This window comes from Amphiura filiformis, chromosome 12, assembly GCF_039555335.1.
Source record: "Amphiura filiformis chromosome 12, Afil_fr2py, whole genome shotgun sequence".
Lineage (NCBI taxonomy): Eukaryota > Metazoa > Echinodermata > Ophiuroidea > Amphilepidida > Amphiuridae > Amphiura > Amphiura filiformis.
Window position 1 is genome coordinate 67,224,162 of NC_092639.1, and position 22,630 is coordinate 67,246,791.

Below are 22,630 nucleotides of genomic sequence, written 5' to 3' on the forward strand. Positions count from 1 at the left end.
AAATTCGCAAGCACCTCGGCCGTTATCTGGCCGATTGCAGTGATTGATAAAAGTCGGGGTTCAAGTTTATGTGGTTGATAACCTAAATTTCAAGAAAAAGGCCTATTTATCATATTAAATTTGATTGCTTTTTAATTTAATTTAGTCCCCAAAATGTGTTGTTTACTGCCTTTCGACGATGTCAATGCCTTTATGCGTTACGTTGTATCAATTATACTGTGACTTTATCTCACGTCCGGGACACCGGGCATGAACGCTGTTTATGCCCGGCTCTCGACCAATCACGTGCGCTGTTATAGAGCGTATGTATGAACGTAAATTAATGCTAATTTACCGGTTGATTAACCGCCATTTTTAATTTGCCGGTAAATTGACAACACTGATTGATTTATTTGTGTTTATCCATTGTTAGGCCTCCGCACTTGTCTTGTTATGTGTGTGTGTTAATTTTTTTGTAAGGTGGTGCAACACTTTTGCAGGCATTTGCCTTTTGTTGCATCTCCTCCATCTTGTGTTTTTTAATCATTTTGGTGTTAATTAAGTATTGTATTTTTGATGGAAATAAATTGAATTGAATTGAATTGAATTGAATTACGTAATTGACACGCCCAGTCGGATGTATTTCACACCTGCCAAATACAAGTCACCCAATTTTGAAAACTGGACGTTAAATGTACACTCTCATGAATATTGATTGGTAGCATTTTCCAATATGTCAGCGCTCAAATCGGAACAGTAGAACAATAAACCCTGCAGTGCGTTGCTTAAGGCTACTCAATCACACCCTTGGGTTGTATGGGAACAAAAGGTAGGCCTACCTCTCGCTCGTGTAGGTGCTTTCACATGACTTTCGTTTGATCACTTATTGACAGTAGCCTGCCTATTATAGCGTAAATCAAATCGGCACTAAGGAACAATGCGTTACGTAATCTATTGCCACTCACTGAGCGTGTTTATAGTGGCTGTATACGGAAAGATTATACTGCAATAACAATTGATTTCACAGTACTTATACGTTAATATACGCTAAATACCTGACAATCTGGCTCACTATAAAAACGCTCTATGTTTATAACAAGCTCTTACATTGGTTAGACATAAGTCTATATTTGCCAGCGAAGTGGTTACATAACTCCTTGGTAACTGGATCACACACCTTTTGGAACTGGTAGTACATGTTATAGACTTTTATGTTGCGATCATTTCGATCGTGGCGCAAAACTCAAAAGCGTGATCCAGTTGACCTGAGAGCACATCGGACATATCAAATTGCATTCTCAATACGAGTAATGTCCCTTCTGATATCATATATATCAGATACAAATTTTATGGTGTACCTGATGTGCTCTCAGGTCCCACAAAAATACGCACACGTTGCTATCTGATCCCTTAAACTAGTCCTGGTCTAGCTATTTTCATCCATAAAAAGTGAATAAGGTGTGGCAGATTTTAAACAAAATTCTCAAATTTTAGGCCAAATTGTGCATACTTCAACTGGAATTTTTTTTAATTTCAAAATTTTTAACTAGAATTTAACATAAAAATAAGCAAAACTTCAAGCTGGATTGCACATACGGTACAACTGGTAAATTGAGATAATCTTCCACAGTGGGTGTGTGTCTTTTAAATGGAATAGTCCATTATAACTGCATCTGTAATGACATTCCTACCCATCCTCAATACTATATAATAGTTCACAGATATTCCTGAAATGAATATCAAGGGTTGAGTGTAAGATTGCCCCATCTGCAATAGCTATCAGACAACTCGTCAAAAAAAAAAAAATCAGATGTCATATGTGTACAATATAGAATACAGAATTTGTCAAATGACTATAGGGCAGCTATTGTAGATATGCCTTTCTTGCTCTAACACCTCAATATCAAGGGTTTAGTGTAAGATTGCCCCATCTGCAATAGCTGCTATGTATCAGATGTGTACAATATAGAATACAGAAATAGTCAAATGTCTTTAGGGCAGCTATTGCAGATAGGCCATTCTCTAACAGCTCAATATCAAGGGTTTAGTGCAGGGTTGTTTGATTTAAGTGCAGGGTTTAGTGCAGGGTTGTTTGATTTACCGTAACCACTCGGGTATAAGCCCACCCCGCTAGATGGGCAATTTCACTTCAAAAGTGGGGGTGGGCTTATAACCGGGGAGGGGCTAGTAATTGAATTTAAAATAAATAAGAACAATCTGCCCCATTTGAATATGCCCAATGTACCAGCAATTTCTATCATATATGTCAAAGTATGGAATGTTAATTTGTAACTGATATTTTTTTTTATTTGTTTTAAAATGTGAAAGAAATTTTAAAGCATTGATATGTTTTAAGAACTTAGCCAAAATTACTACTGGGCTTATACCCGAGTGCACCCTTGTTCTCAGAATAGTTTGGAAAATAGAGGTTGGGCTTATAGCCGAAGGTGGGCTTATACCCGAGTGGTTACATTAAGTGCAGGGTTTAATGCAGGGTTGTTTGATTTAAATCACGCTGATTTAAATCGCGATTTAAATCACTTGATTTCTTTTAAAAATCACTGATTTAAATCAACTTTTTTTTCATTTTTTACCATTTTTGATTAATGAAAGTTAATTTCTTTCTTAAATTGACTGTTTTACTTCATTCCCGATATTTCTACAACTTTTGGATACAATTAGAATACCTCTATGATGTCACTTTATCTATTGCTAAAAAATTCATCTTCAAGGTGCAGAATTCAATAGGTTTTTTCCCTATGATTTTTGCCAAATTTTTTCTTTGAAATTTTCACATGTAAAAATATGTTTTGAATTTTTGTAAATACTTGATAGTATTGTGCATATGTCTAGCATTCCATTGGTCTCTTTTGAATTTATTATGGGGTAAAAGTAATTCTTGGAATTAAAAATATCAAAAAATTTATTTAAAGGGGCATTTCGTGATCCACAGCATCATCCCCCCCCCCCCCACTTTTCACAAAAAAGTTGAGATTTTTATATCACTGGAAACCTCTGGCTACATAATGTTTATGAGTAAAAAATTTCTTGCAGATTAATTCATTTAGCAAAGATATCGTGAAATGTCAATCTGGTATACCACATTGTCTGTGGAGCAGTGTACTACACATAATCATGCATAACTCGCAAACGCAAAATCTGAATCAATTGAAATTTTGGGAATAAGCTTTTTTCGTAGATATCTACTGCAAAATGTCATATAAAGAGGATGCTAGGATCACAAAATACTCCTTTAAATCAAACATTTTTTTTTTTTTTTAATTCATCAACCATGGTTAAGTGTAAGATTGCCGGCTGCAATATCTACCAGGTGTTGGATGTTTGTTTAAATGATCACTGGATGTGTACCATAAAGAATGCAGAAATTGTCAAATGTCTATATGGCAGCTATAACAGATTGGGCTTTCTTGTACTAACCCGTCAAAATTTAAATTGAATGTTTGACGCTGTCAATGATGTTCATGTGCCTGCTGCTTTATGAGGTCTGCATACAACCCTTTCTTTGCTACAAGCTCCTTGTGAGTGCCAATCTGAAAAAATAAAATTAATTAAAAAAAACAAATATGGTAAGTGGTTATTTTGGGGTATATGTGACACGATCTGGTCCATGGAGGCCAAAGGAGCCATTTTTTAAAATGAGTTCAATTTTGCATTGCGTATAGTGCTCAACCTATGTGCTATTACTAGGACTGTGTCATGTACATAAACCCTACACAGTAAGTTGCTCTTACCTCTTGTATCTGTCCATCTGCTAATACTGCTATAAGATCTTCATTGCGTATAGTGCTCAACCTATGTGCTATTACTAGGACTGTGTCATGTACATAAACCCTACACAGTAAGTTGCTCTTACCTCTTGTATCTGTCCATCTGCTAATACTGCTATAAGATCTGCATTGCGTATAGTACTCAACCTATGTGCTATTACTAGGACTGTGTCATGTACATAAACCCTACACAGTAAGTTGCTCTTACCTCTCGTATCTGTCCATCTGCTAATACTGCTATAAGATCTGCATTGCGTATAGTGCTCAACCTATGTGCTATTACTAGGACTGTGTCATGTACATAAACCCTACACAGTAAGTTGCTCTTACCTCTCGTATCTGTCCATCTCCTAATACTGCTATAAGATCTGCATTGCGTATAGTGCTCAACCTGTGTGCTATTACTAGGACTGTGTCATGTACATAAACCCTACACAGTAAGTTGCTCTTACCTCTTGTATCTGTCCATCTGCTAATACTGCTATAAGATCTGCATTGCGTATAGTACTCAACCTATGTGCTATTACTAGGACTGTGTCATGTACATAAACCCTACACAGTAAGTTGCTCTTACCTCTCAGTATCTGTCCATCTGCTAATACTGCTATAAGATCTGCATTGCGTGATAGTACTCAACCTATGTGCTATTACTAGGACTGTGTCATGTACATAAACCCTACACAGTAAGTTGCTCTTACCTCTCGTATCTGTCCATCTGCTAATACTGCTATAAGATCTGCATTGCGTATAGTGCTCAACCTATGTGCTATTACTAGGACTGTGTCATGTACATAAACCCTACACAGTAAGTTGCTCTTACCTCTCGTATCTGTCCATCTCCTAATACTGCTATAAGATCTGCACGTGCGTATAGTGCTCAACCTGTGTGCTATTACTAGGACTGTGTCATGTACATAAACCCCACACAGTAAGTTGCTCTTACCTCTTGTATCTGTCCATCTGCTAATACTGCTATAAGATCTGCATTGCGTATAGTACTCAACCTATGTGCTATTACTAGGACTGTGTCATGTACATAAACCCTACACAGTAAGTTGCTCTTACCTCTTGTATCTGTCCATCTGCTAATACTGCTATAAGATCTGCATTGCGTATAGTACTCAACCTATGTGCTATTACTAGGACTGTGTCATGTACATAAACCCTACACAGTAAGTTGCTCTTACCTCTCGTATCTGTCCATCTGCTAATACTGCTATAAGATCTGCATTGCGTATAGTGCTCAACCTATGTGCTATTACTAGGACTGTGTCATGTACATAAACCCTACACAGTAAGTTGCTCTTACCTCTCGTATCTGTCCATCTGCTAATACTGCTATAAGATCTGCATTGCGTATAGTGCTCAACCTGTGTGCTATTACTAGGACTGTGTCATGTACATAAACCCTACACAGTAAGTTGCTCTTACCTCTTGTATCTGTCCATCTGCTAATACTGCTATAAGATCTGCATTGCGTATAGTACTCAACCTATGTGCTATTACTAGGACTGTGTCATGTACATAAACCCTACACAGTAAGTTGCTCTTACCTCTTGTATCTGTCCATCTGCTAATACTGCTATAAGATCTGCATTGCGTATAGTACTCAACCTATGTGCTATTACTAGGACTGTGTCATGTACATAAACCCTACACAGTAAGTTGCTCTTACCTCTCGTATCTGTCCATCTCCTAATACTGCTATAAGATCTGCATTGCGTATAGTACTCAACCTGTGTGCTATTACTAGGACTGTGTCATGTACATAAACCCTACACAGTAAGTTGCTCTTACCTCTTGTATCTGTCCATCTGCTAATACTGCTATAAGATCTGCATTGCGTATAGTACTCAACCTATGTGCTATTACTAGGACTGTGTCATGTACATAAACCCTACACAGTAAGTTGCTCTTACCTCTCGTATCTGTCCATCTGCTAATACTGCTATAAGATCTGCATTGCGTATAGTACTCAACCTATGTGCTATTACTAAGACTGTGTCATGTACATAAACCCTACACAGTAAGTTGCTCTTACCTCTCGTATCTGTCCATCTGCTAATACTGCTATAAGATCTGCATTGCGTATAGTGCTTAACCTGTGTGCTATTACTAGGACTGTGTCATGTACATAAATGCTACACAGTAAGTTGCTCTTACCTCTCGTATCTGTCCATCTGCTAATACTGCTATAAGATCTGCATTGCGTATAGTGCTTAACCTGTGTGCTATTACTAAGACTGTGTCATGTACATAAACCCTACACAGTAAGTTGCTCTTACCTCTCGTATCTGTCCATCTGCTAATACTGCTATAAGATCTGCATTCATGCGTAGTGCTCAACCTATGTGCTATTACTAGGACTGTGTCATGTACATAAACCCTACACAGTAAGTTGCTCTTACCTCTCAGTATCTGTCCATCTGCTAATACTGCTATAAGATCTGCATTGCGTATAGTACTCAACCTGTGTGCTATTACTAGGACTGTGTCATGTACATAAACCCTACACAGTAAGTTGCTCTTACCTCTCGTATATGTCCATCTGCTAATACTGCTATAAGATCTGCATTGCGTATAGTACTCAACCTATGTGCTATTACTAGGACTGTGTCATGTACATAAACCCTACACAGTAAGTTGCTCTTACCTCTCGTATCTGTCCATCTCCTAATACTGCTATAAGATCTTCATTGCGTATAGTGCTCAACCTATGTGCTATTACTAGGACTGTGTCATGTACATAAACCCTACACAGTAAGTTGCTCTTACCTCTCGTATCTGTCCATCTGCTAATACTGCTATAAGATCTGCATTGTGTATAGTGCTCAACCTGTGTGCTATTACTAGGACTGTGTCATGTACATAAACCCTACACAGTAAGTTGCCCTTACCTCTTGTATCTGTCCATCTGCTAATACTGCTATAAGATCTGCATTATGTATAGTACTCAACCTATGTGCTATTACTAGGACTGTGTCATGTACATAAACCCTACACAGTAAGTTGCTCTTACTCTCGTATCTGTCCATCTGCTAATACTGCTATAAGATCTGCATTATGCGATAGTGCTCAACCTATGTGCTATTACTAGGACTGTGTCATGTACATAAATGCTACACAGTAAGTTGCTCTTACCTCTTGTATCTGTCCATCTGCTAATACTGCTATAAGATCTGCATTATGTATAGTGCTCAACCTATGTGCTATTACTTGGACTGTGTCATGTACATAAATGCTACACAGTAAGTTGCTCTTACCTCTCGTATCTGTCCATCTGCTAATACTGCTATAAGATCTGCATTATGTATAGTGCTCAACCTATGTGCTATTACTAGGACTGTGTCATGTACATAAATGCTACACAGTAAGTTGCTCTTACCTCTTGTATCTGTCCATCTGCTAATACTGCTATAAGATCTGCATTGCGTATAGTGCTTAACCTGTGTGCTATTACTAGGACTGTGTCATGTACATAAATGCTACACAGTAAGTTGCTCTTACCTCTCGTATCTGTCCATCTGCTAATACTGCTATAAGATCTGCATTGCGCATAGTGCTTAACCTGTGTGCTATTACTAAGACTGTGTCATGTACATAAACCCTACACAGTAAGTTGCTCTTACCTCTCGTATCTGTCCATCTGCTAATACTGCTATAAGATCTGCATTGCGCGTAGTGCTCAACCTATGTGCTATTACTAGGACTGTGTCATGTACATAAACCCTACACAGTAAGTTGCTCTTACCTCTCAGTATCTGTCCATCTGCTAATACTGCTATAAGATCTGCATTGCGTATAGTACTCAACCTGTGTGCTATTACTAGGACTGTGTCATGTACATAAACCCTACACAGTAAGTTGCTCTTACCTCTCGTATATGTCCATCTGCTAATACTGCTATAAGATCTGCATTGCGTATAGTACTCAACCTATGGGCTGTTACTCGGACTGTGTCATGTACATAAACCCTACACAGTAAGTTGATCTTTCCGCTCGTGTCTGTCCATCTCCTAATACTGCTATAAGATCTTCATTGCGTATAGTGCTCAACCTATGTGCTATTACTAGGACTGTGTCATGTACATAAACCCTACACAGTAAGTTGCTCTTACCTCTCGTATCTGTCCATCTGCTAATACTGCTATAAGATCTGCATTGTGTATAGTGCTCAACCTGTGTGCTATTACTAGGACTGTGTCATGTACATAAACCCTACACAGTAAGTTGCCCTTACCTCTTGTATCTGTCCATCTGCTAATACTGCTATAAGATCTGCATTATGTATAGTACTCAACCTATGTGCTATTACTAGGACTGTGTCATGTACATAAACCCTACACAGTAAGTTGCTCTTACCTCTCGTATCTGTCCATCTGCTAATACTGCTATAAGATCTGCAGTGCGTATAGTGCTCAACCTATGTGCTATTACTAGGACTGTGTCATGTACATAAATGCTACACAGTAAGTTGCTCTTACCTCTTGTATCTGTCCATCTGCTAATACTGCTATAAGATCTGCATTGCGTATAGTGCTCAACCTATGTGCTATTACTTGGACTGTGTCATGTACATAAACCCTACACAGTAAGTTGCTCTTACCTCTTGTATCTGTCCATCTGCTAATACTGCTATAAGATCTGCATTGCGTATAGTGCTCAACCTATGTGCTATTACTAGGACTGTGTCATGTACATAAACCCTACACAGTAAGTTGCTCTTACCTCTCGTATCTGTCCATCTGCTAATACTGCTATAAGATCTGCATTGTGTGATAGTGCTCAACCTATGTGCTATTACTAGGACTGTGTCATGTACATAAATGCTACACAGTAAGTTGCTCTTACCTCTCGTATCTGTCCATCTGCTAATACTGCTATACGGCCTCCATCGCGTATTAGTGCTCAACCTATGTGCTATTACTAGGACTGTGTCATGTACATAAACCCTACACAGTAAGTTGCTCTTACCTCTCGTATCTGTCCATCTGCTAATACTGCTATAAGATCTGCATTGCGTATAGTGCTCAACCTATGTGCTATTACTAGGACTGTGTCATGTACATAAACCCTACACAGTAAGTTGCTCTTACCTCTCGTATCTGTCCATCTGCTAATACTGCTATAAGATCTGCATTGCGCGTAGTGCTCAACCTATGTGCTATTACTAGGACTGTGTCATGTACATAAACCCTACACAGTAAGTTGCTCTTACCTCTCGTATCTGTCCATCTGCTAATACTGCTATAAGATCTGCATTGCGTATAGTACTCAACCTGTGTGCTATTACTAGGACTGTGTCATGTACATAAACCCTACACAGTAAGTTGCTCTTACCTCTCGTATATGTCCATCTGCTAATACTGCTATAAGATCTGCATTGCGTATAGTACTCAACCTATGTGCTATTAATAGGACTGTGTCATGTACATAAACCCTACACAGTAAGTTGCTCTTACCTCTCGTATCTGTCCATCTCCTAATACTGCTATAAGATCTTCATTGCGTATAGTGCTCAACCTATGTGCTATTACTAGGACTGTGTCATGTACATAAACCCTACACAGTAAGTTGCTCTTACCTCTCGTATCTGTCCATCTGCTAATACTGCTATAAGATCTGCATTGTGTATAGTGCTCAACCTGTGTGCTATTACTAGGACTGTGTCATGTACATAAACCCTACACAGTAAGTTGCCCTTACCTCTTGTATCTGTCCATCTGCTAATACTGCTATAAGATCTGCATTGCGTATAGTACTCAACCTATGTGCTATTACTAGGACTGTGTCATGTACATAAACCCTACACAGTAAGTTGCTCTTACCTCTCGTATCTGTCCATCTGCTAATACTGCTATAAGATCTGCATTGCGTATAGTGCTCAACCTATGTGCTATTACTAGGACTGTGTCATGTACATAAATGCTACACAGTAAGTTGCTCTTACCTCTTGTATCTGTCCATCTGCTAATACTGCTATAAGATCTGCATTGCGTATAGTGCTCAACCTATGTGCTATTACTTGGACTGTGTCATGTACATAAACCCTACACAGTAAGTTGCTCTTACCTCTCGTATCTGTCCATCTGCTAATACTGCTATAAGATCTGCATTATGTATAGTGCTCAACCTATGTGCTATTACTAGGACTGTGTCATGTACATAAATGCTACACAGTAAGTTGCTCTTACCTCTCGTATCTGTCCATCTGCTAATACTGCTATAAGATCTGCATTGCGTTTAGTGCTCAACCTATGTGCTATTACTAGGACTGTGTCATGTACATAAACCCTACACAGTAAGTTGCTCTTACCTCTCGTATCTGTCCATCTGCTAATACTGCTATAAGATCTGCATTGCGTGATAGTGCTCAACCTATGTGCTATTACTAGGACTGTGTCATGTACATAAACCCTACACAGTAAGTTGCTCTTACCTCTCGAGTATCTGTCCATCTGCTAATACTGCTATAAGATCTGCATTATGTATAGTGCTCAACCTATGTGCTATTACTAGGACTGTGTCATGTACATAAACCCTACACAGTAAGTTGCTCTTACCTCTCGTATCTGTCCATCTGCTAATACTGCTATAAGATCTGCATTGCGTATAGTGCTCAACCTGTGTGCTATTACTAGGACTGTGTCATGTACATAAATGCTACACAGTAAGTTGCTCTTACCTCTCGTATCTGTCCATCTGCTAATACTGCTATAAGATCTTCATTGCGTATAGTGCTCAACCTATGTGCTATTACTAGGACTGTGTCATGTACATAAACCCTACACAGTAAGTTGCTCTTACCTGTTCTATATCTGTCCATCTGCTAATACTGCTATAAGATCTGCATTGCGTGATAGTGCTCAACCTGTGTGCTATTACTAGGACTGTGTCATGTACATAAATGCTACACAGTAAGTTGCTCTTACCTCGTATCTGTCCATCTGCTAATACTGCTATAAGATCTTCATTGCGTATAGTGCTCAACCTATGTGCTATTACTAGGACTGTGTCATGTACATAAACCCTACACAGTAAGTTGCTCTTACCTCTCGTATCTGTCCATCTGCTAATACTGCTATAAGATCTGCATTGCGTATAGTGCTCAACCTGTGTGCTATTACTAGGACTGTGTCATGTACATAAACCCTACACAGTAAGTTGCTCTTACCTCTTGTATCTGTCCATCTGCTAATACTGCTATAAGATCTGCATTGCGTATAGTGCTCAACCTATGTGCTATTACTAGGACTGTGTCATGTACATAAACCCTACACAGTAAGTTGCTCTTACCTCTTGTATCTGTCCATCTGCTAATACTGCTATAAGATCTGCATTGCGTATAGTACTCAACCTATGTGCTATTACTAGGACTGTGTCATGTACATAAACCCTACACAGTAAGTTGCTCTTACCTCTCAGATATGTCCATCTGCTAATACTGCTATAAGATCTGCATTGCGTGATAGTGCTCAACCTATGTGCTATTACTAGGACTGTGTCATGTACATAAACCCTACACAGTAAGTTGCTCTTACCTCTCGTATCTGTCCATCTGCTAATACTGCTATAAGATCTGCATTGTGTATAGTGCTCAACCTGTGTGCTATTACTAGGACTGTGTCATGTACATAAACCCTACACAGTAAGTTGCTCTTACCTCTCGTATATGTCCATCTGCTAATACTGCTATAAGATCTGCATTATGATAGTACTCAACCTATGTGCTATTACTAGGACTGTGTCATGTACATAAACCCTACACAGTAAGTTGCTCTTACCTCTCGTATATGTCCATCTGCTAATACTGCTATAAGATCTGCATTGCGTATAGTACTCAACCTATGTGCTATTACTAGGACTGTGTCATGTACATAAACCCTACACAGTAAGTTGCTCTTACCTCTCGTATCTGTCCATCTGCTAATACTGCTATAAGATCTGCATTGCGTATAGTGCTTAACCTGTGTGCTATTACTAGGACTGTGCGACCTGAAAAGTGAAATAAGTATGCAGTGTATAAATAAGATGGCTTCAACTACAATGTCAATCCCCCTTCCCAATGTCAAATAAATCCATTATTGTATAGGATTGATAAATGGAATTGCAGTGAAAATAAGTAAATAAATTAATAAATATGAAGATAATATAACTCCAAACTATACAGCCTTAGAGGTCATCATACTCCATCACCTTACCAGTATTGCTACAGATAGCTGCACAGGTGTCAAAAAGTGACTAATGACAATGACCTCTACACGACCTGTACTGGAAAAAATCTATTCTAAGCTATAATTATGTATGAAAACTGCACCACTTTTGTATCAAATGGTATTTTTATCAAAGTTACAACAATTTTTCTATTGTCTTGTCATCTTGTTAGTAGAAAAGTTGCAGAGAAGAATGAAAAATTTTGGTACATGTAAGTGAAATATGAACATTTAGTCTAACATTTATAATGTTAATGAGCGACATACGCGAAGCTTTGTTTGCGCCGACTAACATTTTGACGCATAATCAGATTATAGCATCTGTTGTTATGATTGTGAGACGATTGAATCAGCCAATCAGAATCCCACTTCTGTGTTTACGCTCTCAAAATGTAAACAACTGTCATTCTTCTTTGGCATAAACTGTAGTACTTTCATCTAATACAAAATTACACTTACCTCTGCCTATGTAATCCAATGTTTCTTGTACTATTCTTTCAGATTCGGGATCTAATGCACTGGTAGCTTCATATAATACATAATCACACTTACCTCTGCCTATGTAATCCAATGTTTCTTGTACTATTCTTTCAGATTCGGCATCTAATGCACTGGTAGCTTCATCTAATACATAATCACACTTACCTCTGCCTATGTAATCCAATGTTTCTTGTGCTATTCTTTCAGATTCGGGATCTAATGCACTAGTAGCTTCATCTAATACATAATCACACTTACCTCTGCCTATGTAATCCAATGATTCTTGTGCTATTCTTTCAGATTCGGGATCTAATGCACTAGTAGCTTCATATAATACATAATCACACTTACCTCTGCCTATGTAATCCAATGTTTCTTGTACTATTCTTTCAGATTCGGGATCTAATGCACTAGTAGCTTCATATAATACATAATCACACTTACCTCTGCCTATGTAATCCAATGTTTCTTGTACTATTCTTTCAGATTCGCATCTAATGCACTGGTAGCTTCATCTAATACATAATCACACTTACCTCTGCCTATGTAATCCAATGTTTCTTGTACTATTCTTTCAGATTCGGGATCTAATGCACTAGTAGCTTCATATAATACATAATCACACTTACCTCTGCCTATGTAATCCAATGTTTCTTGTACTATTCTTTCAGATTCGGCATCTAATGCACTAGTAGCTTCATATAATACATAATCACACTTACCTCTGCCTATGTAATCCAATGTTTCTTGTACTATTCTTTCAGATTCGGCATCTAATGCACTGGTAGCTTCATCTAATACATAATCACACTTACCTCTGCCTATGTAATCCAATGTTTCTTGTACTATTCTTTCAGATTCGGCATCTAATGCACTAGTAGCTTCATCTAATACATAATCACACTTACCTCTGCCTATGTAATCCAATGTTTCTTGTACTATTCTTTCAGATTCGGGATCTAATGCACTAGTAGCTTCATATAATACATAATCGCACTTACCTCTGCCTATGTAATCCAATGTTTCTTGTACTATTCTTTCAGATTCGGCATCTAATGCACTGGTAGCTTCATCTAATATGAGCACAGATGGATTCTTGATCAGTGCACGAGCAATCGCTATCCTGTTATGATACAATACAAATAATATGTTAACCACTTGAGACCTAATGCCTTTCTTACTTCATTTCCCATTGATTCATTATGTAATATATTCATCTGAGTGACCAATCACATTACATGTAAGATAAAACGTAACCCCTGTGAAATACTACCTTTCTTACAGCATTGGTGATTGGTTCATTATGCAATATATGAAGAGCTTATTTCCAAACTGTGTTAAGTCCACTATCCCATGTTTCTGATTTCCTTGTGCGATATTGCAATGTGTTGTGATGCTAGGTATTATAATTTCAGTTTGATGCACCATTACAAAGCAAACAGTGGATGGATGCACAGTAACAATACTGTATGAGGCCTTTGTTTCCCAAATGAGAACAATAGTCTGCATATTGTTATGCAGCATTGTTATGGTAAATAATAGCTTATTGATGGTACATATACAACTCATTGTTCCTAATGTCAAACTTGTCAAAGTAATGATTGTACATGTATCTCACAAGTAAATGAGACACATGACTTAACACGGTTTGGAAATAAGCTCTTCATATACATCTGAGTGACCAATCACATTACATATAAAATAAAAAGTAACCCCTGTGAACTACTGCCTTTCTTAAAGCATATCTGATTGGATAATTATGCAACATATTCATCTGAGCAACCAATTTGCTATCCTGCTATGATACAATACAAATAATATGTTAACCCCGAGAACTACAGCCTTATTTATCTGTTCTGATGGGGAACATTTATAGGGTATTTACAGTATTAAGGTCAAAGGTCACTTAGAGACAATGCTACAAATAAGCAAAATTTTTGCGAGTCATTAGTGCCTTTGGCCTTAAACTTTTGCAGGCCCTAACAAATTTGTACGGGCCCAAATAAACTTTTTAAAATGGTAAAAAGCAAGTATATTTATAACATATGTGTGTGTGCATGTGTTGGGAGGCCGGCCACGAGGAAGTATCTACAAACCATGTAAATTGCTGTAGTTTTAATTGAAAGGTTGCCAAATTTTGGAAGATTTGTTTTGGGATGTCGATGGCTGCAGGCCAATACTGGTAAGAAAATCAAATATAAACTACGCAAAAAAAGTTTCTTTATGGTTAGGAAATGTACCCACTTCTAAAATCTAACGACCAGTTTTGTACGTTTGCTAAATAATCGCATGCGGGAGATTGTGCTGCGTAATTTGACACCTCAATCACTACCCTACGACACTCCTGAGAAAAGATATGAATGTTTAAGTAACACGAGGTCGAAAATGAAAATTGCAAAGAAGCCTATTCAATGGTTTTAGAGCTGATTCACTGATCCAAGACCGTTTCATTATTCCCGCCTTTTCAATTTTAATTTAAAGTATTTTAATTGATGCATGTTGGATAATCTTTTGCTTATTGTGCAGATGAATGATCAAAGACAAAGGTGAGTGGGTACTAAGACATTTACGTTTTGAGAGATGGATTTGGAAAAGGGATTCAAAACAGGTCATGATTACAGCTGCATTCCTGGAAGCAGAAGGAATTGAGACACTTGAGTCGCCCTCCAGAAGCCCTGATCTTAACCCCTTGGTGAACCTTTGGGACGAGTCAACAACAAGATAAAGGCAGATACAACTCTGGTGGGATTGTGTCGCATCGTTATCAACGAAAGTGGAACGGGGTTAAGCAAGGTAACATTCGACGCCTCATTAGGAGCATGAGACACCGCGTGGCTGCTGGAAGGGAAGCCAACGGTGGACACACAAAGTATTGAAAGACTGGTAAAGAAAGAGATTAATCTCAAGTGAAGTTGGAAGCGGCAGTGTGACTATGATGCCTGAAATGTGCTCAGCAATTAAACAAAAAATTTTATCTACATGTTTGTTGTTTTTGGTGTTCTTTTGTGCTGAAAACTTGAATAGGCCTTTTTGCAATTTTCATTTTTCGACCTCGTGTTACTTAAACATTCATATCTTTTCTCAGGAGGACGAGAGTAGTGATTGAGGTGTCAAAATGCGAGGACCATCATCCGCATGCGATTATTTATCAAACGTACAAAATTAGTCGCTAGATTTTGATAGTGGGTACATTTCCTAACCATAAAGAAACTTTTTTTGCGTAGTGTAGTATGGATTGCTGAGCCCACACAGTAGTATTTTTGCAGGCCTGTGGTGACTCTCGTGGACATTTTGATGTTTATGAAAGGTCATTAGCTGTAATTACCTTTGTTTTTGTCCACCAGATATTGTAACTCCTCTCTCACCGAGTACAGTATTATAGCCGTTGGGGAAGTCTTCGATGAACTCATGAGCATGAGCCAGTGCAGCTGCCTCCATAACCTATGATTAAAACATACAAAAGGCATTTATCTCATTAACTTAATATATAATTCACATTGGACAATGGGTAACATTTTAAGACAAGTGGGAGGCAAGGCAAACACAATCTACAGCAATGTCTGAGTTGCCGTTGTCAGCATAATTGCTATTACCAGTGTACATTTCATCCACAGCAATTTTATCTCTCAATCAATGTTTTAGCCGTATCAACTGTAGGTTGAGAGTGACGTTAGTGCTTTCACAAGTGCGCCCCCAAACGGGTCTAGTGGTTGCAATTTTATAATCAGTGGCAGCAAAATAAACTTTTTGGTGGTGCATGATCATGGGGAAAGAGTAAATTTAAAGGGGGGAAATCTAATAATTTTCCCAAAATTTTGAAATTTGAACCCAAAGGTGAGGACAAGTCTCCTCACCTGGGGGTGCCACTGTTTATAATTTGACTACCTATTCTTACCTCTTGATCAGTGGCATCAGGTATCCCATATCGTATGTTCTCTTTGACTGATGGGGGAGGGGGGTAAGCCCTCACCTGGGGTGCCACTGTTTACAATTTGACCACCCATCTTACCCCTTGACTGACAGGGGATGGGGGCAAGCCCTCACCCGGGGTGCCACTGTTTACTATTTCACCACCTATTCTTACCTCTTGATCAGTGGCATCTGGTCTCCCACACCTTATGTTCTATTTGACTGATGGGGGAGGGGAAGTGTGAGGGGCAAGCCCTCACCTGGGGGTGCCACTTTTTATAATTTGACCACCCATTTTACCTCTTGATCTGTGGCATCAGGTCTCCCATATCGTATGTTCTCTTTCACTGATGTTGCAAATAGGACAGGCTCCTGGAAGACCAAGAAAACAGACATTTGTGATACAATCAAGTACGTTGGAACTCGGAAATATTAAATTTTCAGTTTTTTATAGGATAGTAAAGCTGCATTTTGCAGAAAACCCCATTGAAACTGAATAACCAGTTCCAAATATATGAGCATTTCAAGAGTTTCCAAAACAACAGGAAACAAAAGGAAATAATATCTTGGTGTAGATTATTCATCCAGTTGGTAAATCAAGAGTACAGAAATAAATCAAATACTGGAACTTACGTTTAGTTAACATGACGTTTTGTCCGAAACCATCATACATCATCAGGTGACTGAATTAGGTTGATTGGTCATGTGAGAGACGGCGATCAATTCTATGGCCTGCCAAAAATCCACAAAGCGGAACCTATTCCCGTTAGACCAATTGTGAGCAGTATTGGTTCGGTGACGTATGAACTTGCAAAACACGGAGCTAAGATCATTGGGCCACTCGTGGGACAATCGCCTCATCACCTGACAAACACCCAGGATTTTGTGAATAAAATCAAGGACCTTACTCTGGATGATAGCGAAATAATAACATCCTACGACGTGAGTGCTTTATTCACATCTATACCACCGGACGCCGCGATACAAGTTGTAAGGGACAATTTGGAAAAGGATTCCAATCTTAGCGATCGCACTGACCTTACTGTTGAACAGATTGTGGAATTAGTCACGCTTTGTCTCAAAACCACGTATTTCTCACACAATGGCAAATTTTACACTCAGCAATTTGGTTGTGCAATGGGTTCAAGTGTCAGTCCAATTGTTGTGAACTTGTATATGGAAGCATTTGAACAAGAGGTTCTGAAAAGGTACCCTGGCAACCCCCCTAAGCTGTGGTTGAGATACGTGGACGATACCTTTGTGGTGATAAGCAAAAGTGAATCTGAACAGTTCTTCAAGTACATCAACAACGTTGATCCTAACACTAAGTTTACGCAGGAAGAGTGTGAGAATAATCAGTTGCCTTTTCTGGACTGTTTGGTTCACCGCAATACCGATGGCAGCCTAACCTCCACAGTTTACAGAAAGCCTACTCACACGGACCAAAGCTAAGGAACTCAATCACATCCAGAAATCTCTTAGCACCTGCAGCTACCCAAACTGGGCTTTCCAGAAAGCTAAGACAAAGAAAGATCAGACCTTGGCAAGTGCGCAGAACACGAATCAAATCACCAACTCGACGCACGTTACCATACCTTACGTCGCTGGCCTTTCAGAGAGGTTAAAGAAGACCTTAAAGACCTTTGGCATCAACACATCTTTTAAGCCCACTAACACCCTCCGCAGCAAATTAGTCAAGGTCAAAGACAAACCTCCAAAGGATAAACGTAGCAACATCGTTTATGGTATCTCATGTGCGGAAAAGGACTGTAAGGACTCTTATATTGGAGAAACAAAACAATCCCTTAGAGCTAGGATTGGCCAACATCGCAGGCCTAGCTCTAACGAAGCCCAGAACTCGGCTGTTTTCACCCACAACAAAGTCACGGGACATACCTTTAATCCGGAATTCTGGATAAGGAGGAACGCTGGTTTGAAAGGGGTGTGCGCGAAGCCGTTTGGGAGAGAGTCGAAAGACCATCGCTGAACAGAACAGGAGGACTACGTTTTCAACTCTCGCACGCGTGGGACCAGGCACTGAAGGGAATTGATCGCCATCTCTCACGTGACCAATCGACCTAATTCAGTCACCTCATGATGTCCGATGTTTCGGACGAAACGTCGTGTTAACGAAACGTACGTTCCAGTATTTGATTTATTTCTGTACTCTTGAAAAGGAATTAATATTCCCTTTGTTTGGCTATATCTCAAAATCAATATTTCCAAGTTCCGACTGAATTTACTTGATCGCATCACATTTGGGTGAATTCCTATGTGTAAGACATTTTTGGGTGTATTCCTTACACATTTGTGCATAATCCTACATTTGCCTGTATTTCTGAGACATTAGGGTGTATTCCTAACACAAGTTAGTGTATTCCTAAGACACTTGGATATATTTCTGAAACCCTTTTCCAAGAACGATCTTTTTTTTTAGACTGGCCTTATTTTTTCATTATTGACCAAATAAAGGCAATTTTGGACTAAAAATGACTTTATTAGCCAAAAATATGTGATAAATTTAGATCCTGTGACTAATAATTTCCTTTCCAAAAATGTTACTTTTACATATCTTGTGTGAATAATTAAGAAAGTACAGCACTTTTAATTAATCAATTTCTGAGAGTGCACACAGTGAGAGTAAAACAACAGTATACGCAACTACTTTTAAATCCCAAACTTACTTGGCTTATGAAGCCAATACAGCGCCCTCTGAGCCAGGCAGGGTCCAAGTCTCGTATATCTACACCATCAATGGTTATACTGCCTCCTTGGATGTCATAGAATCTCTCCAATAGGGTTGCTACTGTTGACTTGCCTACAGTAAAAACAAAACAGAACCTGATTGGTTTATTACATAATCATCCGAATGAGAACATTTTGATTGTGTTGCCTTATCACATGAGCGTATCATGCTGTGATACTGAAAATGGTGTGAGCGCAGGTGTGTATACAGAACTTCAGCAACCTTTCTTGGTGAGCTAAGAAAGGATCATGAAATGTGTAAATATAATATATTCTTAGTCAGTGGGAGTGGTCTAGCTCGTAGACACATTTAATCCGATTGTACAATCGCATGATTTTTGGTGTTGTCTATCAGGCCGTAGGCTGTAGACGACTCCACGTCATCATGAGTGTTGATGCATATGCCATATATGTATCACGTTGTATGCATAGACGTTGTGCGGAATATGCGGCATAACGCGCACACGCAACAAAAGACATGAAGTTGGATGTAAACAAGTTTCGTTCATTTTAGAAAAAGCTTCCCCCTTCTCCTAACCATGGTGACCAGGGCTCCTTTTCTTCTTCTTCCCCCTCCTCTCTTTCTTTCTCCCCTCTCTTTTCTCTCTCCCTCTTCTCTTTCTCTTTTTTCTTCCTTTTACCTCTTTTTTTGCAAATATATAGAGTAGAGAGTGTTGACAGGTGTGCACCCAGATAGCTATTAACCCCCTTGCTGAAGTTGGCCTGTGGTCTGATAGCATGGATATAGACATGAAGAGCATTTCACATGCGGGCTATAGATGGTACAAAGATCTTTGACAATGTTTGATCGTGGTATATCGACAGCATGATTGTGGAATCTTTAATGCAGACCGTCAGAACCTAGCATCTGGGGGTCGTTTGTTTGGCATTAACTAGCACAGAAGCTCCGGACCTTCCTATATATATGATTTTTTAAACGTATTTGATACCTACAACTTAGAATTAGGTGTATTTATGTACAAATACTGTCTTTATCAATTATCAAACCCATTTAATAACTTCTTTACAAAACGTTCTGATGTACAGCTATCACACAAGAAACAGCAACAATTATAATCAAACAAGATATAAAAAGGTTTTTACTGATCAAGCAGTCAGAACCACAGGCTCAATCCTGTGGAACTCCCTATACGAAAATGTTAAAGACGCTAATATAAATCAGTGAAAAACTTTCCAAAAAAATACAAATTGCATCTTTTCTCATCATGCATTTAATTCTTGGAGCAAGTTTTTAAGTTTTATGTGTCTTGTGTAATAGTCTCTCATTTTGCTTTTCTTTTTTTTCTGTCTTATAAAAGGGGTGGGCAATTCTGGCCTTATTGGCATTTCGATCATTCCCTCCGTAATTGTTTTGTTTAATCTTTTTTTGTAATAATGTATCTAATAAGTATTTGTCTGTTTGTTTGATTGTTTGATTGTGGAAAATAAAGTTGATACAATTGATAAAATATGATGAAAGAGTGTTGCTGCCCCAATTGTCCTGTTGTGGTTTATTGGGTGAACACAGTGATCAAGGTACTCATCTATATATTGTACACTCAAAGATCTCTTCTTTTTGGGGCCTATGTAACTATAAATCTCCTTTTATCAATGACACCAATTATAGGTTAAAGCCTTAATGTACGATTTCCGTTAAATTTTAATTTTGTTATTCTTTATTCAAAATGTTTAAATTAATATTAGTAATATCTGACGGGAAGGGTTGATGTCCATTTTAAGTTGAAATAACAAGGTAAAGTGAAAGAAACCCCACTGGTTATTTTGGCCATTTAACATGCAGTTCTATGGGAGGACATATTATCATAATTTTTAAATTATGATAATATGTCGAACTTTGCTCTGTTGAGCTACAAAGACAACAAATTTGGCTGATTCCATTTAGGTGCAAGTTGGGATATGTGTAAACATTACAAATATGCAAAAAAATCAGGTTTGAAAAAAAATTAACCAATTTCATATTATAAGATCGTAAATTATGGCTTTAATGAACACATTTTACTTGTTGGGAGATAAATAAGACAAAATAATGCACACACGCTGATGTTAATGCGTCTAATGCACGAGCTCCAGATTTCTCGAGCAACAATTTGGGATTTCTATTCCCTATAAATTGTACTTTTTATAAGGACATTTTAACTTTAGCTTGTATTTTGTATAATCTTTGCCATATGAGTTCAATACTATTTATTATGTTATTGATTTACCATGTGTGTAATATGTAAATTTACTGTGTATCAATATGTATTACAGTATTTATAATTGTATGAGGGCCTGCTTGGAAAGCAGTGCTTGACACTGAAGTGGAATTACCCTCAATAAAGAAAGATTATTATTATTACAAGTAATGTGTTCATTAACCTATTTCATACACGAGAAGAAGAAAACGAGTGATTTTTGCTGTTTTGATAAAAAAATTATCACTAAAAATATTGGAAACAGAACCAAATATATGGTCGAATCCAACCAAAAGTGTTCACGGGCCAAAAATAAAAGTCCGAAATAAAAATGTCTCCACAATTTTTTCCTTTTGCCCATTGATTGATGACATATTGGCCTTATAGGAACCAAAAGTGCCATTACTAATCTTGAAAAATAAATCCAGGACGTGTGATAGTAAATGTGATATCAAAACCCAATGTTACCTACGAATACCACTAGGATGCTTTCACTATCGCAATACTAATCAACCTAAAACAAATGGAATATTCCCATTAACGCTTTTTTTTTTTTTTTTAGACCACAGGGTGTCAGGAAAATGCTAGCTCAACCAGAAAATATTTGTTTTTATTTTTAGAACGCGATCAATATGATCTTAGTCAATTTATGCTATTTATTTTTGAAAATGAAGTTTAGGTCAGTTTCTGTATTTTATTTATCAAATGAGTATGAATCAATTTACACATTGTATAAGAACGAGTATGATATATGTTTTCAAGAATATTAGGAATTATACGCATACACCTAACGCTTTATACAATGAAAAGGTGAAGAAACCCGGTATTCAGTAGGTAACATGAGCGATTTAACAATATCTATATTGAGTTTATAGGTTTAAATTTTGCTATTATGATAATAAATTAATAAAATACTAGTTTTTACATCTCTTTCAAATAATAAATCCAAATGAATAAATGATAAAAAAAAAAAAAAAAAAATTTTGATGCTTTTAGCAAGATTTTGACCACTTCATTTTGATATACAAGTAGTTAATCAGCAATTTTACATAATAAATAATTGTTGAATGAATCCGTATATGGGTAATAATAGTGTCCTGGGGTACCGCTTAAAGTTTTTGACAATTAATTTCCATTGGTAGGGACACTTCATTACACATGTCATGTATTATGATGTATTCGTAAGTAACATTTCAGTATTTGTAGGTAAGAATTAGACTTTTGGTGGATATCGCAATCAAAACTTCATTTTATAAAGCACTTTGAATGTATTATTTTCTTTATGTGCGTTTATTGATACTTTAGACCCTATCATGTATTA

At 37.8% G+C, this 22,630-nt stretch overlaps 1 protein-coding gene across 1 annotated transcript in view; it reads right to left on the minus strand.

Moving 5' to 3' along the window:
* Nucleotides 1–1,778: 1,778 nt before the first annotated feature.
* LOC140167044 (mitochondrial potassium channel ATP-binding subunit-like) overlaps nt 1,779–22,630 on the minus strand; it is a 39,597-nt gene continuing 18,745 nt past the window's right edge. The window contains exons 11-16 of the mRNA XM_072190523.1: nt 19,054–19,187; nt 16,670–16,741; nt 15,786–15,901; nt 13,462–13,583; nt 11,674–11,762; nt 1,779–3,530 (exon numbers count right to left, since the gene is read on the minus strand). Coding sequence (XP_072046624.1) covers nt 3,450–3,530; nt 11,674–11,762; nt 13,462–13,583; nt 15,786–15,901; nt 16,670–16,741; nt 19,054–19,187 — 614 coding nt within the window. The 3' untranslated portion in view covers nt 1,779–3,449. The remainder of the gene's footprint in view (nt 3,531–11,673; nt 11,763–13,461; nt 13,584–15,785; nt 15,902–16,669; nt 16,742–19,053; nt 19,188–22,630) is intronic.